The sequence below is a fragment of the Elephas maximus genome, chromosome 2 (genome assembly GCF_024166365.1).
Source record: "Elephas maximus indicus isolate mEleMax1 chromosome 2, mEleMax1 primary haplotype, whole genome shotgun sequence".
In the NCBI taxonomy this organism is placed as follows: domain Eukaryota; kingdom Metazoa; phylum Chordata; class Mammalia; order Proboscidea; family Elephantidae; genus Elephas; species Elephas maximus.
Window position 1 is genome coordinate 225,770,594 of NC_064820.1, and position 21,367 is coordinate 225,791,960.

Genomic DNA, 21,367 nt, shown 5'->3' on the forward strand with positions numbered 1-21,367 from the left:
GGGGTACTCACCTTTCCTAAGAGATGCCATTTGTTTGGATTGAGAATAGGCTGTGACATGCAGGTGCCCCGGGGGACACGGCTGCGACAGTGGCAGGCGTTAATGAGCAAGCATAAGGGGCTGCTCCCAGTGAGCACTCCCTCTGAAACCATTGCCACCGCCAGCGGCACAGGGAACACAAGGTCCCTTTCTCCAGCCGGAGGCAGCTCAGGCCTCTGTGCTCCCGCTCAGGAGGGGCCGAGACAATTGTGTGGAGGCCTGGAGCCCACCGTACTCCAGATCATGCTCAGGACCCTTGGGATGGTCGCTCTGGTGCTGCTCCACGCTGCAGGCTTGGCCGAAGCCAGCAGCTTCACAGGTGAGGGGGCTTGGGCTGGTGCGGGTGGTTCTTGAGGAATGAGGGCTCCTTGGGTGTGATTGTGTGGGCATGTGTGTACATTGCATGTCTATGTATACACATGTGCATTGCACAGCATGCATGTGTGTGTGAATGTGTGTACAAGTGTTGCATGCATGTATGTGTGTGTTGGTATGTACGCTTACGTGTAGGTACATGTGTGCATGCCTGTGTGTGTACATGTGTACATGTGCGTGTCTGGAAGAAGCCTCTGCTCTTGATCAGACGGAACCTTGTTGGGTCACGGTGCTTTGAGCGGTGGTGCCTGTTCCTCCTTGGCCGAACTTCCCTGTGACCGACAAGAAGGTTGCGTGCACACTGCATATACAGCAGCAGGCCCCGAAGGTGACAAAAGCGTCATGTCAGCATTTAGGAGGAAGGTTACTCTAATGGGAGGTCACCTCGGGGATTGTTATGGATTGAATTGTGTCCCCCCAAAATGTGTGTCAATTGGGCTGGGCCATGATTCCCAGTATTGTGTGATTGTCCACCATTTTGTCATCTGATATGATTTTCCTTTTTTTTGTAAGTCCTACCTCTATAATGTTACCGAGGCAGGATTAGAGGCAGTTATGTTAATGAGGCAGGACTCAATCTACAACATTAGCTTGTATCTTAAACCAATCTGTTTTGAGATATAAAAGAGAGAAGCAAGCAGAGAGACACGGGGTCCTCATACCACCAAGAAACAAGAGCCAGGAAAATAGAGTGTTCTTTGGACCCGAGGTCCCTGGCCTGAGAAGCTCCTAGGATCACAGTAAGATTGATGATGAGCACCCTCCCCCAGGGGTTAAAAAAGCGAGAAAGCCTTCCCCTGGAGCTGGCACCCTGAATCGGTGACTTCTAGCCTCCTCGACTCTGAGAGAATAAATCTCTGTTAAAGCCAGCCACTTATGTTATTTCTGTTACAGCAGCACTAGATAACTAAAACAGGGATATGGGGTGAAAATGCACGTTCTGAGTCAGCAGGCCAGGTAAGGCCCAGAACTCTGCATTTCTGCCAGAGATGCTAATGCTGCAGGTCCTTGGACCACACTGAGAGTAACAAGCTCCTGGAGACTCAGAATCCTGGTTCTCCTGAGCCTTCGGGGATTAAAGTCCTCAGTCAACAGAAACAGAGACCCCAGACCACAGGGCCCAGCCAGGGTGACATAGCTGGCCACGGGCAGAATTACGGCAGGGTTGGCCCTGACCCTCTGGCTCCTGGCTCCGACTTTCCTTCTCCCTCCAGGGAGGCAGGTTCATGAGGTGGACTCCCAAAGTCCAGCTTCGCCGCTCACTAGATGAACAACTCAGGGCTCCAACCATGGTTTCCTCATCGGTAAAACAGGGATGAAGATGATTGGCGGGGAAATGAGGGGCTCCACACAGTCACGCACCCAAAGGCTTAGGGAGGCACGAAGTTAACACGGTAGCTACTAAACAACAACGCTGAATTTCTGAAACGCCCGTGTCAGGGATTTGAGATCGCAAATCTGCCTTTAATCCTTTACCTCTTAAAAATCTTAGTTGGAAATTTAAAGAGATCCATTTTGTTTCTAAAATCAGCTTCACCTTTGTGCCAGTTTAACAACCTTTGTCCATAAACAGACTTTTGGTTAAGTTGTGACTTTTTTTTTACTTGATTTTTCCTTTGGGAGGGGTAAAGTATCAATCACACAGCTCAGTCGCAGAACTGGGTATCAAAAAGCTAGAGGGGATGTTGGGAGGCACCCAATGGCCCTTCAATGTCCACGGCTCCATTGTCCATGCAACAGAGAATCTCCAGGATTCGTCAGGGTGGTTGCACAGCTCTTAGCTCCGAGGGCCATAGAGCCTGTGTTGAATTCTCACTTTGTGCCAGGAACTTCCTTGATTTCATTTAGTTCTTCTACACCCCAGGGCACAGCTACTATTTCACAAATGACAAGGCCGGGCAGTGAAAGGCCATGAAAGGTATTCAGATTTGCACAGCCAGCATTTGTGCAGCTGTGGGTAGATGTGGGTCTATCTGCCCCAGAGGCCACACCACCAAGAAAGCCCCCTGTCTCTGGCCCTAGAGCCCAGGACCCCAACTCTGCTCTGATGGTTCTTGAAGAGATTGGCTGAGTGGCAGGAGCTGAGCTCTGCCAAGAAGTCATGCCTGGAGATGAGAGGGTGGCCTTGGCAGAAGGTGCAAAAAAGAGTCAAACAGATCCCAAGCGCAGCTTCACAGGAGATGTGTGTTTGTGTGTGCATGTGTGTATGTGTGTGAGCACATGTGCATATGTGTGTGTGTGAGCATGCATTGCCTGTGTGCATGTAAATGTGTGTGCATGTGTGTGTTGTGTATGCATATTGTATATGTGCATATGAGTGTGCATTGCTTGTGCGTGTGTGTAAAAATGACGTGGTGGAGGCATCTAACCTCCTCTAACTTTACAAGGAGGAAGGAGAATCAAGATCAACAGCCCAAGGCTGATTGCTATGAGGCGGAAGCCAGACATGTCTCCCCTCTCTGCCATTTTTACCAATTCTGACACCATCCTTCTCTCCCATGGCACTCCTTCTCTGCTGGGTTCCACAATTCATTCCAATGGCCACACAGACCTTACAGACAATACTCACTGTTATGGGGTTTATTAGGGAAATAACAGGTTACAATACACTCAGGATATAGTTCTTCCATGAGGACAGCCTCTCCTCAGCCATGCCCACAGGCATGCCCCTCTCTGGCCCCCCGCCTCTGCCCTGCTCCCGCAAGTATGACAGAGTTCTTTCAGCTCTGCTGATAGGTGTCCTGAGGCACACCACTCTGCCAGTAAGCTCCTGTCTGAAGGTACTCAGCTTTCTTGCTCTGTGGGCTGGCCCATTTCCTGCTGGTCTTCTGGTTCTGCTACTGCCATTTCTCTGCCGCTGCTTCTTGTTGTCTTTAGTGTTACAGCTCTCTCTCTCTCGTTCTGGTTCCAGGAGCTGCTCAGCACAGGGATCCCAGGTCCAAAGGATACACTCCGCTCCTGGCTCTTCTTCCTTAGTGGTGGTGAGATCCTTTCCTTCCACCTGTGGAAAGGCTCATTTTAAGCCTAGTGGAATGGCAAAACTGACCAATCCCTTTGGTGGGCCACAGTTACCCTATTTGCATAGCTCCATCCAATCACTTGGGTGGGAGTTACAAGCCCAGGGTGAGAAAGGTCATATAAAAGCTATCCATCACACCGCAGTGTGTGCATACATGTGTGCATGCGTGTATGTGCTCATGAGTGTGCATATGTCTTTCTGTATATGCATTTGCATGTGTGTGTATAAGTGTGTGTGTGTGTGTATACATGCGTATGCATGTGTGTGCATGTGTGCATGTGTGTCTGGAGGAGGGCTCTGTTAATGATCAGATGGAAACCATGGAGCCACAGCGGCTCTCTAGAGACAAGGAACTATAAACTTAATTAACGTGCTTGGCACCTCATCTCAAGTTAAGATGAAAAACAAAACAACGTTCACTTTTAGCTCGCTGCCTTCTCAATGCTGATATCCTTGGGGCTTTGTCTTGTTCTCTGTGGTTACTAAAGTAGTGACCACGTTCATTAACACCCATTTTCTCCAGCCTTATCCAGCCACTGATGAGCTCTTTGCCAGGCTGCTGTGCTCTGAGGAGGTGGATTTTCTCTTTCTTCTAGCCACATAATGAGGAGCCTCCCCTTTCTTCCCAAAGCTCTCTGTAACTGGCCCCTTTGGTGAAGACAATAGCGAGTTTTCTCCTCAGGGAGTCCCTGCTGACCCAAAGGTGGCTGGGCTGTGATTCTGGGAGTCCCAACGGCATGGCTGCTGTTGCTTGTGGAATAGGCTCACTTGGGCAAGTGTATGCCTCTTACACTCTGCCCAGTGTGGTCTCTCTCTTTGCCTTGCCTGAGGTGGAGGGGTGATTGTTATTTCAGCCGCCACCGTGGGGTTCCTCCCACAGATATCCAGCTACTCACTGGGCATATAAACTATATTATTGAGTTCCTCCATACTAGATACACAGTCTAGAAAACCTTAGAGCTTGCCTTAGTCTCCTAGCGCTGCTGTTACACAAACAGGTGGCTTTAAAGAACAGAAATTAATTTTCTCAGGGTTGTCTGAGTTCTAGAAGTCCAATCAGAGCCTCAGCCCTGTCAGTTCCTTCATCGTGGGCGGCTCCTGGTGTTCCTTGGTTCTCGGTAATCCTCACAAGGCATCTGTGTGCGTGTATCTGTGTCTGATCTGCTCTTTTTAGAGCTCAGGTTAGGCCTACTCTGGTATGGCCTCAATTGACTAAGTGGTTATATTACATTAGGATCACACCGTGGAGCATTACATCCACAGGTATAGAAGCTAGGATTCTGTCTTAGTCATCTAGTGCTGCTATAACAGAAATACCACAAGTGGATGGCTTTAACAAAGAGAAATTTAGTCTCTCACAGTCCAGGAGGCTAGAAGTCCTTATTCAGGATGCCAGCTCCAGGGGAAGCCCTTCTCTCTCTGTCAGCTCTGGGGGAAGGTCCTTGTCATCAGTCTTCCCTGTTCGAGGAGCTTCTCAGCACAGGGACCCCAGGTTCAAAGGATGGGCTATTCTCCTGGCTCTTGTTTCCTGGTGGTATGAAGACCCTGTCTCTCCACTTGCTTCTCTTTTTATATCTCAGAAAAGATTGACTTAAAACACAACCTAATCTTGTAGATTGAGTCCTGCCTCATTAACATAACTGACACTAATCCCACCTCATTAACAGCATGAAACCCATTGCCATCAAGTAGATTCCGACTCATAGGGACCCTATAGGACAGAGTAGAACTGCCCCATATGGTTTCCAAGGAGCGCCTGGTGGATTCGAACCGATGACCTTTTGGTTAGCAGCAGTAGCTCTTAACCACTATGCCATTAACATCATAGAGGTCAGATTTACAGCACATAGGGAAATCATATCAGATGACAAAATGTTGGACAATCAAACAACACTGGGAATCATGGCCTAACCAAGTTGACACACATTCTGGCGGGACACAATTCAACCCATAACAGAGCTCTGAAGTTGAATATCTGAAAATACATGAGAAAGTCAAACCATTGGCCTTAGTTTCCTAGTGCAACTGTAACAAAAAAATACCACAAGTGGATGGCTTTCAAGAACTAGAATTTATTGTATTCCAGTTTTGGAGGCTAGAAGTTCAAATCAGGGTGTTGGCTTTACTGGAAGGTCCCTCCTTGTGGGTAGCCCTGGGCGTTCCTTCGTGCTCCTTGGCTTGTTGAGGGATGTTCTTATGGCCTCTGTCTTCCTCCTGAATATGTCTGTGTCTATTTTGTTTTGTTTTGTTTTTTAATAACTCAGAAGCGATTAGGTTTAGGACCCACCCTACTGTGGTATGGCCCTGTTAACATAACAAAAGGAAAACTTTACTTCCAAAAAGGGTTACATCCAGAGGTTCAGGGGCTAGGATCTCAACATATATTTTGGGGAAAACAAGTCAACCCATAACACCATTCATTCATCCTGCACTGAAAGCCCACGTATACAGAAAGCCCCCTGCTAGGTGCTAAGGGGGAGGGAGAGGACACCCACGGTTCCTGCCGCAGAAGGCAACAGAGGCTCCCTGGGGAGATGGGGAGCCCCAGGAACCAAATGGAGACAGTTCATGACAAAGAGGCGCAGGGCCGGTGAATGTGATACATGACGCATGGTCTTGAGAATCATGCAACCATGTTGATGAAGGATAGTTGGGTGGTTGTGCACAAGAAATGGGCTTCCAGATGACAGGCGCTTAGGGCAGACTAAGGGGAACTTTATACTCGTCCTACCTGTGGCGTAGAGGGGAGCTGCACGCTCCTTCTCTGATGGCAACAGTAACCATCTGTCATGGATTTGTTACTGAACCCAGAAAGGTGGGTCCTTGTCTGGTGCACTCAGACTTGCAAGTTACCTGGACACCGGTTGCTGAGAAAAAGAAAGTAACTTTATCGCAGTGTGCAGAGCAAGGAGCTGGGAGCAAGTTCCTCAGATCTGGCTCAGATTTGGGCAGCAAAACGGCAGCTGCACAGGTGTTCTAGGGAGGGAAAACTCTAGAAGGAGGCCAGGAAACTGGAGGCGACTGGTTCTTGTTGGGCCACTTGCTTCAAATAGGGTCCGGGTGATGATTTTCCTTCTGATTTGTTCCTCCTGTTGCTGTGTCCTCTGTTGAGGTCAATTACCAGTAACAGCTGGGCCTTCTGCGCATGTGGGGCAGGCCAAATCTGATTTGTGTTAGTTTAAGGACTCTGGAAATTTACTGGCATTAGAAAAGTCAGGTTACAGATTGAATTGTGTCCTCCCAAAATATGTGTCAGGGTGGCTAGGCCATGACTCTTGGTATTGTATGATTATCCACCATTATGTTATCTGATATGACTTTCTTATGTGTTGTAAATCCTACATCTATGGTGTTAAATGAAGTGGGATTAACGGCAGTTATGTTAATGTGGACTCAGCCTACAAGATTAGGTTGTGTCTTAAGTCGATCTCATTTGAGATATAAAAGAGAAGCGAGCAGAGAGACGTGGGGACCTCGTACCACCAAGAAAGCAGTGCCAGGAGAAACGTGCGTCCTTTGGACGCAGGGTCCCTGTGCGGAGAAGCTCCTAGACCAGGTGAAGACTGATGACAAAGACCTTCACCCAGAGCCAACAGAGAGAGAAAGCCTTCCTCTGGAGCTGGCATCCTGAATTCAGACTTCTAGTCTCCTAGTCTGTGAGAAACTAAATTTCTCTTTGTTAAAGCCATCCACTTGTGGTATTTCTCTTTTGGCAGCAGTAGATAACTAAGACACCATCCAACCAAACTTGGTCATCTGAAAATCTCCTCACACTTGCTTTAAATATTGACTGACTTTTCACCTCATTCCAAAAAAGATTTCATTGTCCCTTATGCCCTGCACATAGTAAGCCTTCAGGAGATATTTATTGAGGGGATTGTTGCATGTTCATTTCAAAGATGATGGGTCTGAGGCTCATGGAGATTAAGAGATGTGCCTGAGATCCCACAGTCTATGGAATTGGAACCCAGGAAGCAGAGGGACAGGGGCCCCAGGGTTTTGATTCTAAGTCTGTGTTCTTGCTTCAGCATTTTGTCAGACGCTAGGCTGGGAGAGAAGACCCTGGGGGGTGCAAACAGTGAACATGCTCAGCTGCTAACCAAAACGTGGTGGTTCAAGTCCACCCAGAGGTGCCTTGGAAGAAAAGCCTGGTGATCTACTTCCAAAAAATCACCCACTGAAAACCCTATGGAGCACATTCTACTCTGACACACCTGGGATCGCTGTGAGTCAGGGTTGAATTAACAGCAGCTGACTGGCCGCAAGAAGCACAAGTTGGGCTCAGGGTGGTAGCGCCACACTCTGCAAAAGAGGATATCTTAGAAGCTGGTCTATTTTATGCTTTATTCTTTCTGGTTTACACTACCGTATTTTTTACGCAAATAACACATGACTTCTACATTTGTTTGACAACTGATCCCTCCACCAGTGAGATATTTTTGTAAGCGTCACTATGCCAATTCATACTGTAAAAAAAAAAAATTTTTTTTTTTTTAAAGTACAGTAGCTTATAAAAATACCTCATAGTGGGGAGGGAGCAGGTGGCAAACAAACATAGAAGGTGTGTGTTATTTCCCTAAAAATACAGTAATGTAAGAAGACATTCTCAGAGTGCTTGAAGACAAAGGTCCTAGAGAAAGGGCCGGTGGGCAGGTTCTGAGCGGTTTGCCAAGTGCTTCTTGCTTTTGCAGAAGGGGAGGTGAACCATTCATATCGACTTGACTCTGGTGTTTATTTCTTTCTTTAGCTCCTTGGTCTTCCCTTACTTACCTCTCTTCCTCCCTCCCTCTTAGAAAAAGGCCTCTCCTTGTTGAGCTACCAGCTGTGTAACTACCAAGTGACCCAGAATGTCCAGAAGGTGGTGTCCTTCCAGGCGTCCTCCTCAACCAACACTTCTTGTGGCGGGTGGATCCCATGGCAGTGGTGCTCCAAGACCATTTACAGGACACAGTACCTGGCAGTGGAGGTCCCCGAGACCAGGAATGTGACCGACTGCTGCCAAGGATATGAGCAGCTGGGCCTCTACTGCGTCCTGCGTAAGTCCCAGAACTAGGGTGGGGTAGGGATGAGCTCTGGCTTATAACCCTCCCTGGGGACTCACAGTGATTCACTGGGATAGTCACTGTTCACGCCCATTAGCCTGGAATGTGCTAGAACCGTCTAGAACACTGGTTCTCTGACTTGGCTGTGCATCAGGATCACCTGGAGGGTGTGTTAAAACACAGTTTTCTGGGTCCCACCCCCAGATTTCTGGTGCACTGGGTCAGGGATGAAATACAGATAGTCCCTGACTTACGACAGCGTTCCGTTCCAGGCTGTAAAGTCGGTTCTGACGTAAGTCAAATACCTTTTTTTTTTTTTTTTTAGTTTCATTATTATTACCTTTTATTATCAATATTTTTATAAATCCAATCTTTGAACATCTGTGAGTGAACATCTGAGAATAACATCAGCAAATTACTCTCTGCAACACTATATGCAGTACCTATTACTAACGATAAAATGTACAAAAGAAAGAAAGAAAAAAAAAGCAGATGGTTGTAAGTGTGGTTCATTATAACTTGAATAGGTGGTAAGTCAGTAACTACCTGAATAAGAATTTGCATTTCTAACAAGTTCCCAGGGGTGGCTAAGGCTGCTGAGGGGGCACCCTTTGAGAACCTCTCTTCTGGAGCAATGATTCTCAGACTCACACTGAAGGACCCTGGGCAGCTTAGAAACACCAGTGCCTGGGTCCGGCCCTCAGAGTTTGGGACGTAATGGGTCTGAGGTGTAGCTTGCATTTCGAGTTTTTTAAAAGCTCCCTGAAGCAATTCCAATGAGCAGCTCAGTTTGAGAACCTGAGTTGCAATCTCTTCTAGAGTCATGTTCAGCCTTGCTTTATGAACGCTGGCAGCAGAACGTTTGATCACATGAAATCCTCATGTGAATTCCAAAATACAAAATAGATGGGAGGGATGCCTTGCCCCCCACCTTAACCCCCAGGCACCTTGGCGGAACCGTCAGTTATCAGTGATTTGAAAGTTGCTGCCTGTAAGATTCTTGGGGCCAGGGTACCAGTGAGGCAGGGCTGGGCAGGGGTCTGGGTTCCCTCTCTCTTGGCATGAAGGGAACTTTCTAGGTGATCACTTTCAAGGGGAGGTATGTGTGTGTTTGCACAAGTGTGTTGGTGGGGGGCAGGATGGTAATAGTTAATTTTGACCCAACACCCGACCTACAATGAATTTCTCTTCAGTGAGAAGATGCCCCCACGCTGGAGCGGGAGTGAGAAGGGGTGGATCAGTGAGATGTCAGTGTCCCATCCCAAGATAGGAAAGAGCAGAAAGCCCAGCTCTGGGAGCCCAGGACGGGGTCCCAGATGACCCCCTGTGTCCTGAGGCCAGGACAAAGGTGTGGACACACACTTCTCCTGACTCCTTCCCAAAGCAGGGGTTCAAGTTGTTGAGTCTTGGGTCAGCGCAGACCCTGCAGAGTGCCACGTCGCCTTGGCACACCGAGTCACCTTGAGCATATTTCCTAGGGCACAGGGATGAGGACATGTTTTATTGAACCCCTCAGAGGGCCCTGATGACTCAGGTTTGAGCAGTTTGACAGGAGGAGTCCCTGGATGGTGCAAAGGGTTAAACTGCTTGGCTGCCAAATGGAAGGCTGGAGGTTCGAGCCTGCCCAAAGTCTCCTTGAAAGAAAGACCTGGCTATTTACTTCTGAAAAATCAGCCGTAGAAACGCAATGGAACACAGTTCTGCTCTGACACACGTGGGGTCACCGTGAGTCAGAGTTGACTCAATGGCAATGGGTTTGTTTTTTTTTTTTTTTTTTTGGTTGAGGCCAGCTGACCTCAGGTCCACCTGTTTGGATCCTGGTCCCTATTCCTGATGGCTCCTGTCTTAGTCATCTAGTGCTGCCATAACAGAAATACCACAACTGGATGGCTTTAACAGAGAGAAATTTATTTTCTCACGGCCTAGTAGGTTACAAGTCCAAATTCAGGGTGCCAGCTCCAGGGGAAGGTTTTCTCTCTGTCAGCTCTGGAGGAAGGTCCTTGTCCTCAATCTCCCCCTGGCCGAGGAGCTTCTCAACTGCAGAGACCCATGTCTAAAGGACACGCTGTGCTCCTGGTGCTGCTTTCTTGGTGGTATGAGGTCCCCAACTCTCTGCTTGCTTCCCTTTCATCTCTTGAGAGATAAAAGGTGGTGCAGGCACACCCTAGGGAAGCTCCCTTTACCTTGGATCAGGGATGAGACCTGGGTAAGGGTGGTGTTACAATCCCACCCTAATCCTTTTAACCAACAGGCAGAGATTATGATGGACAACACACAGGGAAATCACAAAATGGAGGACAAGCACACATGGCCTAACCAAGCTGACACACATTTTTAGGGGACACAATTCAATCCATTACAGTTCCCTAAAGGGGGCTTGCAAGGAGAGGCTCCCCCAAGTCTCTGTCTCTGGCTGGCCACCCCAGGTGCTGAGTCTAAGCCACCCGCTTCCTGTCCCCCTAGGGCTATAGGAGTACAGGGTGGGAATCTGGGGTGCCGTTGCGCTGCTGCCTGCCGGGGGAGCAGCCTCTTTTGCTGGGGAGTGGGTGGAGTAAGACCATATTGGGGTGCACTCACTGCTGTGAAGGCCTCAGGCCATGGCACCTTAGTATCGACAGTATAGGCCTTGCAGCCAAGCAGCCGTAGGGCAGAGTCCAGCTCTCCACTGCCTGGCACCTGTGTGTGAGCAACCACACTTCTTGCCTGTCAGCTGTAGTCAGGTCTACAAGGTCATGGCCCAAAGGGCTGGAAAGGGTCCTCAGGACGTGCTAACCAGTGGCTTGGTCCTACCCCAGCTCTTCCATACCACAACTGCCAATTATGCTAAGGTTATTACCAGTACCAGCTGCTGTCCAGTCGACTCCGATGTGTGGCGACCTCATGTGTGTCAGAGTAGAACTGAACTTACAGGGCTTTCGGTGGCTAATCTTTTGAAACTGAATGCCAGGCCTTTCTTCCACTAGCAGCCTTAGCATCCAACCTTTCCGCTAGCAGCTGAATGCATCAACCATTTGTAACACCCAGGGACTCCACCCGGACCCTGACCTTTCTGTAAAACATGCCACCTTGGTACACCAGCCCTCTTGCTGGGTGACAGGGTTGGCCCCCCCACCACCTGTCCCCATCCTTCTCTCCTCAATAAACAAACCACGGGAGATGCCTCCTCTGGACACCAACTCCAATTTTAGTGCTTGGGCACCTTCAATTAGGCACTCTCTGAGGTGATGAGGGGGCGAGAACATTTTAATTAGACAGTCCCAAAGGCAAGAAGGGGGCCCTGGCTTTGGGAGCTGTAGGGACGGTGTGGCTGGAGCAGGGAGGGGGACACAGTGAGGGACGGTGATGAGGGGGCAAGGGCGCTGGGGGGGGCGGGGAGCTCCAGGACCGCAAGAAAGGTGGGTGTGCCCGAAGGCCCTGCTCTCAGGGGTGCGGCTGCCACGGCTCTTGGGTCTTGGAAGGGCCCCTGTAATGGCAGTGGACAGGAGCCCAGGAGGACAGAGGGAGGAATGGAGGAGAAGGAGAGGGAGTGTTGAGTGACTGAGACCATCCTGTGCAACTGGCCTTGCAGGGGACTCCTCCTTCCCTCGGCCAGAGGAGGGGAGCCATTGCAGCTCTGCAGACGTGGGGGACACAGGCTGGGAGGCAGGAAACTCGACCACCATTACACAGGCAGGGAGAGGCAAACTGGAGGTTGGGGTCTTGCTGACCTCCAGTCGAGATTTTTCCCAGCTTACCGAGCTCCACCTGGATGTGGAGGGGTTTATGGTATTTGAGGGACGTAGACTCCCAGGTGGTGCAAACCATTAAATGCTCAGATGCTAACTAAAAATTTGGTGGTTTGAGTCCACCCAGAGGCACCTGGGAAGACAGGCCTGGCTACTTACTTCTGAAAGATCAGCCACTGAAAACACTGTGAAGTGCAGCTCTCCTCTGACACACATGGGAATGCCGTAACTTAGGATCAATTCAACGACAATGGGTTTGGGTTTTTTGGGGTTTTTGGGAGGGGTGCAAATGGTTAACAGGCTTGGCTGCTAACTGAAAAGTTGGAGGTTTGGGTTCACCCAGAGGCACCTCGGAAGAAAGGCCTGGTGATCTACTTCCGAAAAATCAGCCATTGAAAACCCGGTGGAGCACAGCTCTGCTCTGACAACATGGGGTTTCCGTGAGTCAGATTCACTCCATGGCAACTGTTTCATTAACTGGTTGGGGGCAGTGGTGGGGAGGAGGAATGTTTAGGGGTTGTCTTAGTTATCTCGTGCTGCTATAACAGAAATACCAGAAGTGGATGGTTTTAACAAAGAGAAATTTATTCTCTTAACAGTCTAGGAGGCTATAAGTCTGAATTCAGGGCATCAGCTCCAGGGGAAAGCTTTCTCTATCTATTGGCTCTGGAAAAAGGTCCTTGTCATCAATCTTCCCCTGGTCTAGGAGCTTCTCAGCACAGGAACTCTGTGTCCAAAGGACACGCTATTCTCCCAGCTCCTGTTTCTTGGTGGTATGAGGTCCCCATGTCTCTCTGCTTGCTTCTCTCTTTTAAATCTCAAAAGAGATTGACTTAAGACACTACCCAATCTTGTAGATTGAGTCCCGGCTTATTAACATAACTGCTGCTAATCTCACCTGATTAACATTATAGATTTAGAATTTATAACACAGGGGAAAATCACATAAGATGACAAAATGGGAGACAATCACACCATATTGGGAATCATGGACTAGCCAAGTTGACAGACATTTTTGGGGGACACAATTCAATCCTGGACAGGGGTGCTGAGGACTCTGGAACTGTTCCTCAGGAATGTCCCTCCTTGGTGCCAGGGCCTGGCGTAGGGCACAGCCGGCCATGTGAGGGCCAATGGTGAGCTTTTCTTCCCAGTACCACCATGAGTGAAGTCACAAATGTAGCTTGAAATTGCCCATAGTGGGAGTATTTACACCACAGATACCAGCAAACCCTATAAGTCAGGGCTCTCCTTGCCCCCAAGAGTCCATTTGCCATGACGCCACAAGCACAACCTTCTCCACTCTGAGGCAGGTCTTTTGATCAAAGTTTGGGTGTTTAATTAGAGCTCATTTGGACATGCCATCTGAGAGCTGGCTACTTGGAATTGACATAGTGTCTTTGAATGAGAGGCTGAGAGTGGTCAGTCTGGTCGGATTCGTTTGGAATGATGCAGGGCCCAGGCCTGGGCACTGTAGACACCAGGAACAGCCTGGAAGCTTGGGGAGGAGAGAGGGCAAGGGGCACTCTCTCCTCTGGGCACAGGGCTCTCAAGGTTGCTAAAGTGGGGGGTCACTTGCTTTTTGGCAACTTGGTGCTCTGAGCCCAGGGTCTCATTCCAGGCAGCAGAGAATCATCAGGTTTGTTTCCTTCTCTCTCCTCCCAGTCAACAGCAAACTATCTCCAACAGGGAAGACAGTTACGTGAACACGGGCGATATTTTTTTTTCTTTTTTTTTTATTGTTGTTAAGGAAGTTTTACAGAACAAACTAGTTTCTCATTAAATAGTACACATATTGTTTTGACACTGGTTAACAACCCCACAACAGGTCAACACTCTCCCTTCTCAAACTTGGGTTCCCAATCACCAGCTTTCCTGTCCCCTCCTGCCTTCCGGTCCCTGCCCCAGGGCTGGTGTGTCCCTTCAGTTTTGTTTTGTTTTATGGACCTGTCCACTCTGGCTGAAGGGTGAACCTCAGGAGTGACTTCATTACTGAGCTGAAAAGGGGAAAGGGTGTCTAGGGGCCATACTCTCAGGGTTTCTCCAGACTGTCAGGCCAGCAAGCCTGGTCTTTCTTTCTGAGTTAGAATTTTGTTCTACATTTTTCTCCAGCTCCGTCCAGGACCCTCTATTGTAATCCCTGTCAGAGCAGTCACTGGTGGTAGCCGGATACCATCTAGTTATACTGGGCTCAGTCTGGTGGAGACCGTGGTAGTCCTTTGGACTAATCTTTCCCTTGTGTCTTTGATTTTCTTCATTCTCCCTTGCTCCAGACCAGGTGAGACCAGTGTAGTATCCTAGATGGCCACTCACAGGCTTTTAAGACCCCAGAACTACTCACCAAAGTAGAGTGTAGGACATTTTGTTTGTAAACCATGTTCTGCCAATTGAGCTAGATGTTCCCCCAGACCATAGTCCCCACAGAAGGGTGATAATTCTGTCTGAATGACTTTTTCAATTTTCAAGTCCAGCATTTGGACTGCCATGATAAGTCATACGTTAATTTCTCGAAATGCATTTTTTTTCTAATTACAAAAAAAGAATACACGTTCCATGCAGAAAATTTGGAAACACAGAAGAGCACAAAGAAAGAGAAGCTGCTCATAAACCCACTACCCAAGAATACCCACTGCTAACATTTTCTTCAGGCGTCCGTGGGTGGCAAAAATGGTTAGGCACTCAACTACTAGCCAAAAGGTTGGCGGTTTGAACACACTGAGCGGTGCCTCAGAAGACAGGCCTGGCAATCTGTTTCTGAAAGGTGACAGCCTTAAAAACCCTATGGCGCAGTTCTACTCTGCACATGTTGGGATCGCCATGAGTCAGAATAGACTGACGGCAACTAACAACAACAGCTTTCTCCTAGTATTTATTCAGCGCATGTATTTCACATAAGTATGGTCACCATGTTCAAGATCTTTTGCAGCAGGCTTTAACCATTGAGCAACTCATCCTGCAAATGTCTCGATGTCTATAAACATCATAGTATGGTGTGATTCAATGACCTCCCATGGATCGATCAGCATTGATTAGGCAATCTCCTACCGCTTAACATGTTAACAGGTAGTTGTTTCTAGTTTTCCATCATTATGAATAATGCTGCCATGAGCACCGTCTGGTACAAATGCTGCTATGCACAATTTGGGTTATTTACTCAGGATCACTTCCTAGGAGGGAACTGGGCATCTTAGCTGACTAACCACAGATGTCTGTCTTAGTTTCCTAGAGCTGCTGTAACAGAAATACCACAAGCACGTGGCTATAAAGAAGAGATATTTATTTTCTCACAGCTCCGGAGGCCAGAAGTCTGAATTCAGGGTGTCGGCTCTAGGGGAAGGCTCTATCTCCTGGGCTCTGGGGGAAGATCCTTGTCCCTTTCAGCTTCTATAGCCCGGCGTTCCTCTGTTCTTGGGCAATCTTCCTGTGGGAACTATCGTTTCCCAGTATGTGCTTGCTTCTCTGTCAAAGCCAGTTTTTTTTTTTATAATTCACAAGTGATTAGATGTAGGACACACCCTACATTAATATGGCCTCTCTGAGCAAGATTACATCCACAGGGATAACTGTTGCTGTTAACGATTCCGTTTGGGACTCAGCAGTCCTGTAGGACAGAGGCTTCCAAGGCTATAATCCTTCTCCAGGGGCTCAACATTCAGGCAAATTCTCCCTCACTGGACAAGTCCAGGACCACCACTGAACCAGGGGCCCACGGACAAGCTTCTTGTTCTCCCATGTTGAGAAGCAGGGCCCCTTTAGTGAGAACCCCCAGTTCTGAACACAGAGACACCAAGGAAGGAGAAGGGCCTGGGAACCGTTATTCCAGAGCCGATCAGATTCCTCAGCCCTAGGCAGCCTTTGATGCTCAAACAGAGATCTCTGCTGTTGCCTTGCTGGACTGGGACTAAGCTTGGGTTGCCAGGCAATGGGCCACTCTGCTTCATTGTTTGCGTGAGTTAGAGGAAGGAGAGGCAGGGTTTAGACTTTCTACCAAGTGTGATTCTTGGCAGTTCTCTCAGGACATTTGGTAACCAGCCAGCCCTGAGTGATGGAGGGGGATTCCCAGCAGCAACCAAATTAAGACAATGAACTTTAACTTGAAAATACTTCTGTTGTGATTAGACAAATATTTTTGGAAACCTCTTTTTTCTTTTCTTTCTTTTTTTGGTGGCCTGTATTTTCTTTTTTTCCAACTGACATCTTTTGGAAAAGAACTAAAACAAACAGCGACTGGTCAATTATCTTACCCAAAACCCCTACTGAAAAGTATTTCAGATTTTCAGCATAGACTCCAGACAGTCCTTTCAAACAGCTTCGTCATTCACAAATCAATAAGCAGGCACCCACCAGAGATGTTCTGAACCACCAGCTTCTCTCTCTGTGTTTTCATTTAATTTAAACGTACTTTTTAGTTTAGAGTAGTTCTAGATTTACAGAAAAGTTGTAGAGATTACACAGGTCGTTCCTGTATCCCCCTCACTCAGATTCCCCAGATGTTAAGATCTTTCATTGTTGTTGGCTGCTGTTAAGTCGGCCCCCGACGCACGGCAACCCCATGTACAACGGAATGAGACACTGCCCGGCTCTGTACCATCCCTGTGATCGGTTGCAGAGAGGACCTTTGTGATTTTTAGCAGCAGATCACCAGGCTTTTCTTCCTCGTTCATCTTAGTCTGGAAACTCCACTGAAACCTGCTCGGCATCGTAGCCATACACAAGCCTTCATTGACAGGTGGGCGGGGGCTGCACATGAGGTGTATTGGCTGGGACTCAGACCTGGGTCCCTCACGTGGAAGGTATGAATTCTACCTCGGAACTTTACATTACCGTGGTACATTTCTCACAACGAAGGAGCTAACACTGGCACACTGTTGTTGCTGTGTGCCGTTGAGTTGATTCCGACTCATAGCAATCCTGTAGGACAGAGTAGAACTGCCCCAAAGGGTTTCCTAGGCTGTAATCTTTATGGGAGCAGATCACCAGGCCTCTTTCTCCTGTAGCTGCTAGTGGGTTCAAACTGCCAACCTTTCAGTTAGCAGCCAAGTGCTTAACCATTTTGACACCAGGGCTCCTTACTGCTCATCAAATTCCTCTCTTCATTTAGATTTCCCTGGTTTTGCCCTAAAGATCCCACATTACATCTAGTCATCACGTCTTCTAGGCTGGAGGTCATTTTTTTACAGCGGGAGGTGAAGCAATGGCCTTCAGAGCCTTGAGTAGCGACCCTCCAGGGTCCTGGCACCTCCATCCTCAAGCCACTCTCTTGGGCCGTACCATAATTCATGCCCCAAGCTCCTTTCCCTGCCCCCTGATTTCTCTAGGACCTTTAGGTATCGGGGTAACCATCAAATGACTAGTAAGGGAAGAGTGGCCCAAGGACAAGGTTGGAAGGAGAAGGTCATGGCCTGGAAGTCAGGGCTGCTCAGCACTTCTCCCACGCCCAGGGCCAGGTGGGGCTACCTCTCCTGGGAGGCTTCTCCTGACCACTTGCCCCGAATCTGCGTTATTCTGCGCAGCCTCGTCCCCGGATGTTCTCTGTTTGCACATTTGTCTCTCCCCACTGGAATCGCAGCTTCCCAGAGATGGGGCATTGCTTGGCCCACGCTGGGTCCTGGGTGCCATACACGGTACCTGGCACAGAGTAAGTGCTTTCTAAGACTTTATTGAATGAATGAGTGAAGAATGAGTGAGTGATCAGGAAATGAAGCAGCAAGGGACCTCTCAGGGAGTTGGACACCCCTGCACCTGAACTCCTAAGACATAGAGGGAAAGGGGATGCTGGACCTCAGCTGACAATGTCCTCCTTCAAGGAGAGACAACCAGGCTTTACTAAAGACAGAGCCAACAGGGCCCTGGGGGCTTCCGGGCAGGACACAGCAGGGGCTGCCCAGACTGGAGACCCCACGTGGCCCCTGTGGGCACTGCAGCCAGACCCAATGCAATAAGGTTCTCAGCATCCTTCACCGTGTCATTCCCCAGCCCTGAACCGGTCCGGAGAGTTTGCATCAAGGCCTGGCGTCTGCCCAGCAGCAGGACCAGGACCGTCCACCTCACCCTGCACCCTGGACACTGACTGCCCTGGACTCCAGAAGTGCTGCCGCTGGTCCGGGGGCCACCGCTGCATGGACCCTGTGCCCCCAGGTCAGCTGCACCTGTTGTTACCTGAGGTTCAGGGAGGGGGTTCCCATGGGATGGGGCTTGGAAGCTCCGCTGGGAGTGGAGGCTCAGCGGGGAGGCTCCAGAAGCAGCCAATTTCACAGAAGCCGCAGGTGTGCGAGAGGGCAGATTCAGAGCAGGGTTTTTGGTTAACATACGGCCACTGAAATTTCAGGGGGACAAGGGGCTGATGGCCTCTTGGGTGTCGCAGAAAGGGAAGACAGCCTTGGTACAGGGATAACCCCAATTCCCCAGGTGTTCCCAGGGAAGCCCCAGGAGGCTGAAGGGGGTTTGTTGGAAGTGGAATATCTGGGGAAGGTGCAAGCCCACGACTCCTGAAGTGTGGGGGGCCTGGAGTCCTTGCCTGCCACATGTGCGCCTGTCTGTTCTGAAATGTCCTGCCCTTGAGGCAAGGGCTGTGCCCAAGAGAACGAATGGTCAATGTTCAGAGCCAGGGTTTAGAGGGAAAAACACTTATAATATGTATTGATATAAAACATTGATCTAAAATATTATTTATAAAATTTAAATTTAAAAGTATCATTTATAATATTTAAATTATCAGATAATTCTGCCTTAGTTATCTAGCGGGGCTATAACAAATTCCATAAATGGGTGGCTTTAACAAACAAATCTATTTTCTCACAGTTAGGAGGCTAGAAGTCCGAATTCAGGGCACTGGCTCTAGGGGAAGGCTTTCTTTCTCTCGGCTCTGGGGAAAGGTCTCTTTGAACTTTTGCTCCAGGGCGATCTTCATGGGGCTTAGCTACTCTTAGCTTGATTGCTTGTTTAATCTGTTTTGTATCTCAAAAGAGATTAATTCAAAACATATCCTACACTAATCCTTCCTCATTAAACTTATTAATATAACAAAGACAACCCACTCCCAAATGGAATTATAACCATAGGCATACCAAACCTGTTGCCATCCAGTCGATTGCGGCTCATAGCGACCTTATAGGACAGAGTAGAACTGCCCCATAGGGTTTCCAAGGAGTGGCTAGTGGATTCAAACTGCCAACCTCTTAACCTCTGGGCCATCAGGGATAAAACCAAAACCAAACCCACGGCCTTCGAGTCGATTCTGACTCATAGCGACCCTACAGGACAGAGTAGAACTGCCCCATAGAGTTTCCAAGGAGCGCCTCGTGGATCTGAACTGCCAACCTTTTGGTTACCAGACATAGCTCTTAACCACTACACCACCACGGTTTCCCCATCAGGGATAGAGGTTAGGAACTATAATACATATTTTCGGAGGGACACAGTTCAATCCATAACAGATATCATTTATAATACTAAAATTATTAGATATTATTTATAATATTACAAGGAGCCCTGATGGCGAAATGGGTAGGCACTCAGCTGCTAACTGAAAGGTTGGCGGATGGAACCCACCCAGCAACTCTGCAGGAGAAAGACCTGGCAATCTGCTCCCCTAAAGATCACAGCCTAACAAACCCTATGGGCACTTGTACTCTGCCACGTGGAGTCGCTATGAGTTGGTACTGACTTGAAGGCACCTAACAACAACCATGTAGTGATTAAATATTATAGTTACTAAATATAGCTAAATTATTAGAGATTATTTATAACATGTAAGTTATTATAAAAAAAGTGATTATAGATTATAATATTAAAATCATTGCATATTATTTTTAAATTTACATTATTAAATATGGCATATTTAAATTATTGAGTATTATTTATAATATCTAACTTATTAGGTATTGTTTCTAATACTTGAATTATAAAATACTGTTTATATTCAAATTAGAAAACAGAACGTTTAAATTATTGAATAGCATTGCACATGTAAATTATTATTGTCTAAATGTATCTCATAGGCCATGTACCATAAGTGTATTTCTGTAAGGGAAGGCCAGTCCCTATGTGTCCCAGGCTAGGGCCAGTGGTCTCTCTGGTCTTCAGGAGGAAGACGATGGAGGGGTGTGAAGTGGGGGGAGCTTCTCACAAGGTCAGGCTCCTTCCTGTAGGGAGGTAAATGCCTTCTGCCACACAGGCCCTCGACTCCTTCTTCCCCCACTCCTGGGGTCTCTAGGGGGCACTGCCTTGTCCCCAGGCTTGTAACCATCAGCACTTGCCTTCACCAAGCTCTGGAGAAGAACCCAGCGAATTTCTGGTACAACGTGACCGTGCTGGTGAAAATGGACTTCATGGAGCTCAATCACGTGGACCCCCAGCTCCTGAACCACATGAGGCTCCTGCACTCCATGGTAGGTGTCGTGGGAGCAGGCGGTCTGCAGCCAGCCTGGGGAGTGCTGAGATGCCGCCTCTATGTCAGAGTTCTCAACCGTGCCACTGCGGACATTTTGCATGCCTCCGTCTTTGTTGTGGGGGGCTGTCTTGTACATTGTAGGGTGTTTAGCAGCATCCCTGGCCTGTACCCACCAGCTTCCAGGTGTACCCCTCAGTTGTGACAACTGAAAATGTCTCCAGACATGGCCACTTGTCCCCCATTGGGCAAAACCGCCCCCAGATGAGAAACGCTGTGACTGACAGCTCACTCTTCCTGATGTCCCCACACGCTGGGTGTCACCACAGTCTCAGGAATCACAGTGGGGGACAGGGTACTACTGCTCGTCAGTCCAAGGAGCCCCAAGCTTGGTTTGATACTCTGCCGTCACTTCTTAAAATGTGTCATAACTTTTGAACAAGGGCCCGGTGTTTTCATTCTGCACTGGGCCTGACATATTACGTAGCTGGTCCTGCCTGACCTTCAGATCCCACGGGCAGCCAGGTGTTATGGTGTCAGACCCAGTCTTTGGACCCAGCTGCCTGGTGTGGTCAGGAGCAGGCGGCATACATACTCACTGTGTTCTGGTCGCTGTCCAGTAAAGCTGCTTGAGAGGTGTTCCATGCACCTTTTTCTGGAAACCTCCAGGATTGCTCCAGGTGAAAGCAATTTCTATCTCCTTTTAGCTTGTTGGGGGCTTCCCAATTGGTCAGTAAGAGTCTGGAGTCAGACTGCCTGGGTTCAAATCCCCAGCACT

At 48.5% G+C, this 21,367-nt stretch overlaps 1 protein-coding gene across 1 annotated transcript in view; it reads left to right on the forward strand.

Annotated features, from left to right (window-relative positions):
- The first annotated feature begins 282 nt into the window (after positions 1–282).
- UMODL1 (uromodulin like 1) overlaps positions 283–21,367 on the forward strand; it is a 91,461-nt gene continuing 70,376 nt past the window's right edge. Inside the window, exons 1-4 of the mRNA XM_049870937.1 lie at positions 283–358; positions 8,227–8,469; positions 18,177–18,338; positions 20,469–20,590. Coding sequence (XP_049726894.1) covers positions 283–358; positions 8,227–8,469; positions 18,177–18,338; positions 20,469–20,590 — 603 coding nt within the window. The remainder of the gene's footprint in view (positions 359–8,226; positions 8,470–18,176; positions 18,339–20,468; positions 20,591–21,367) is intronic.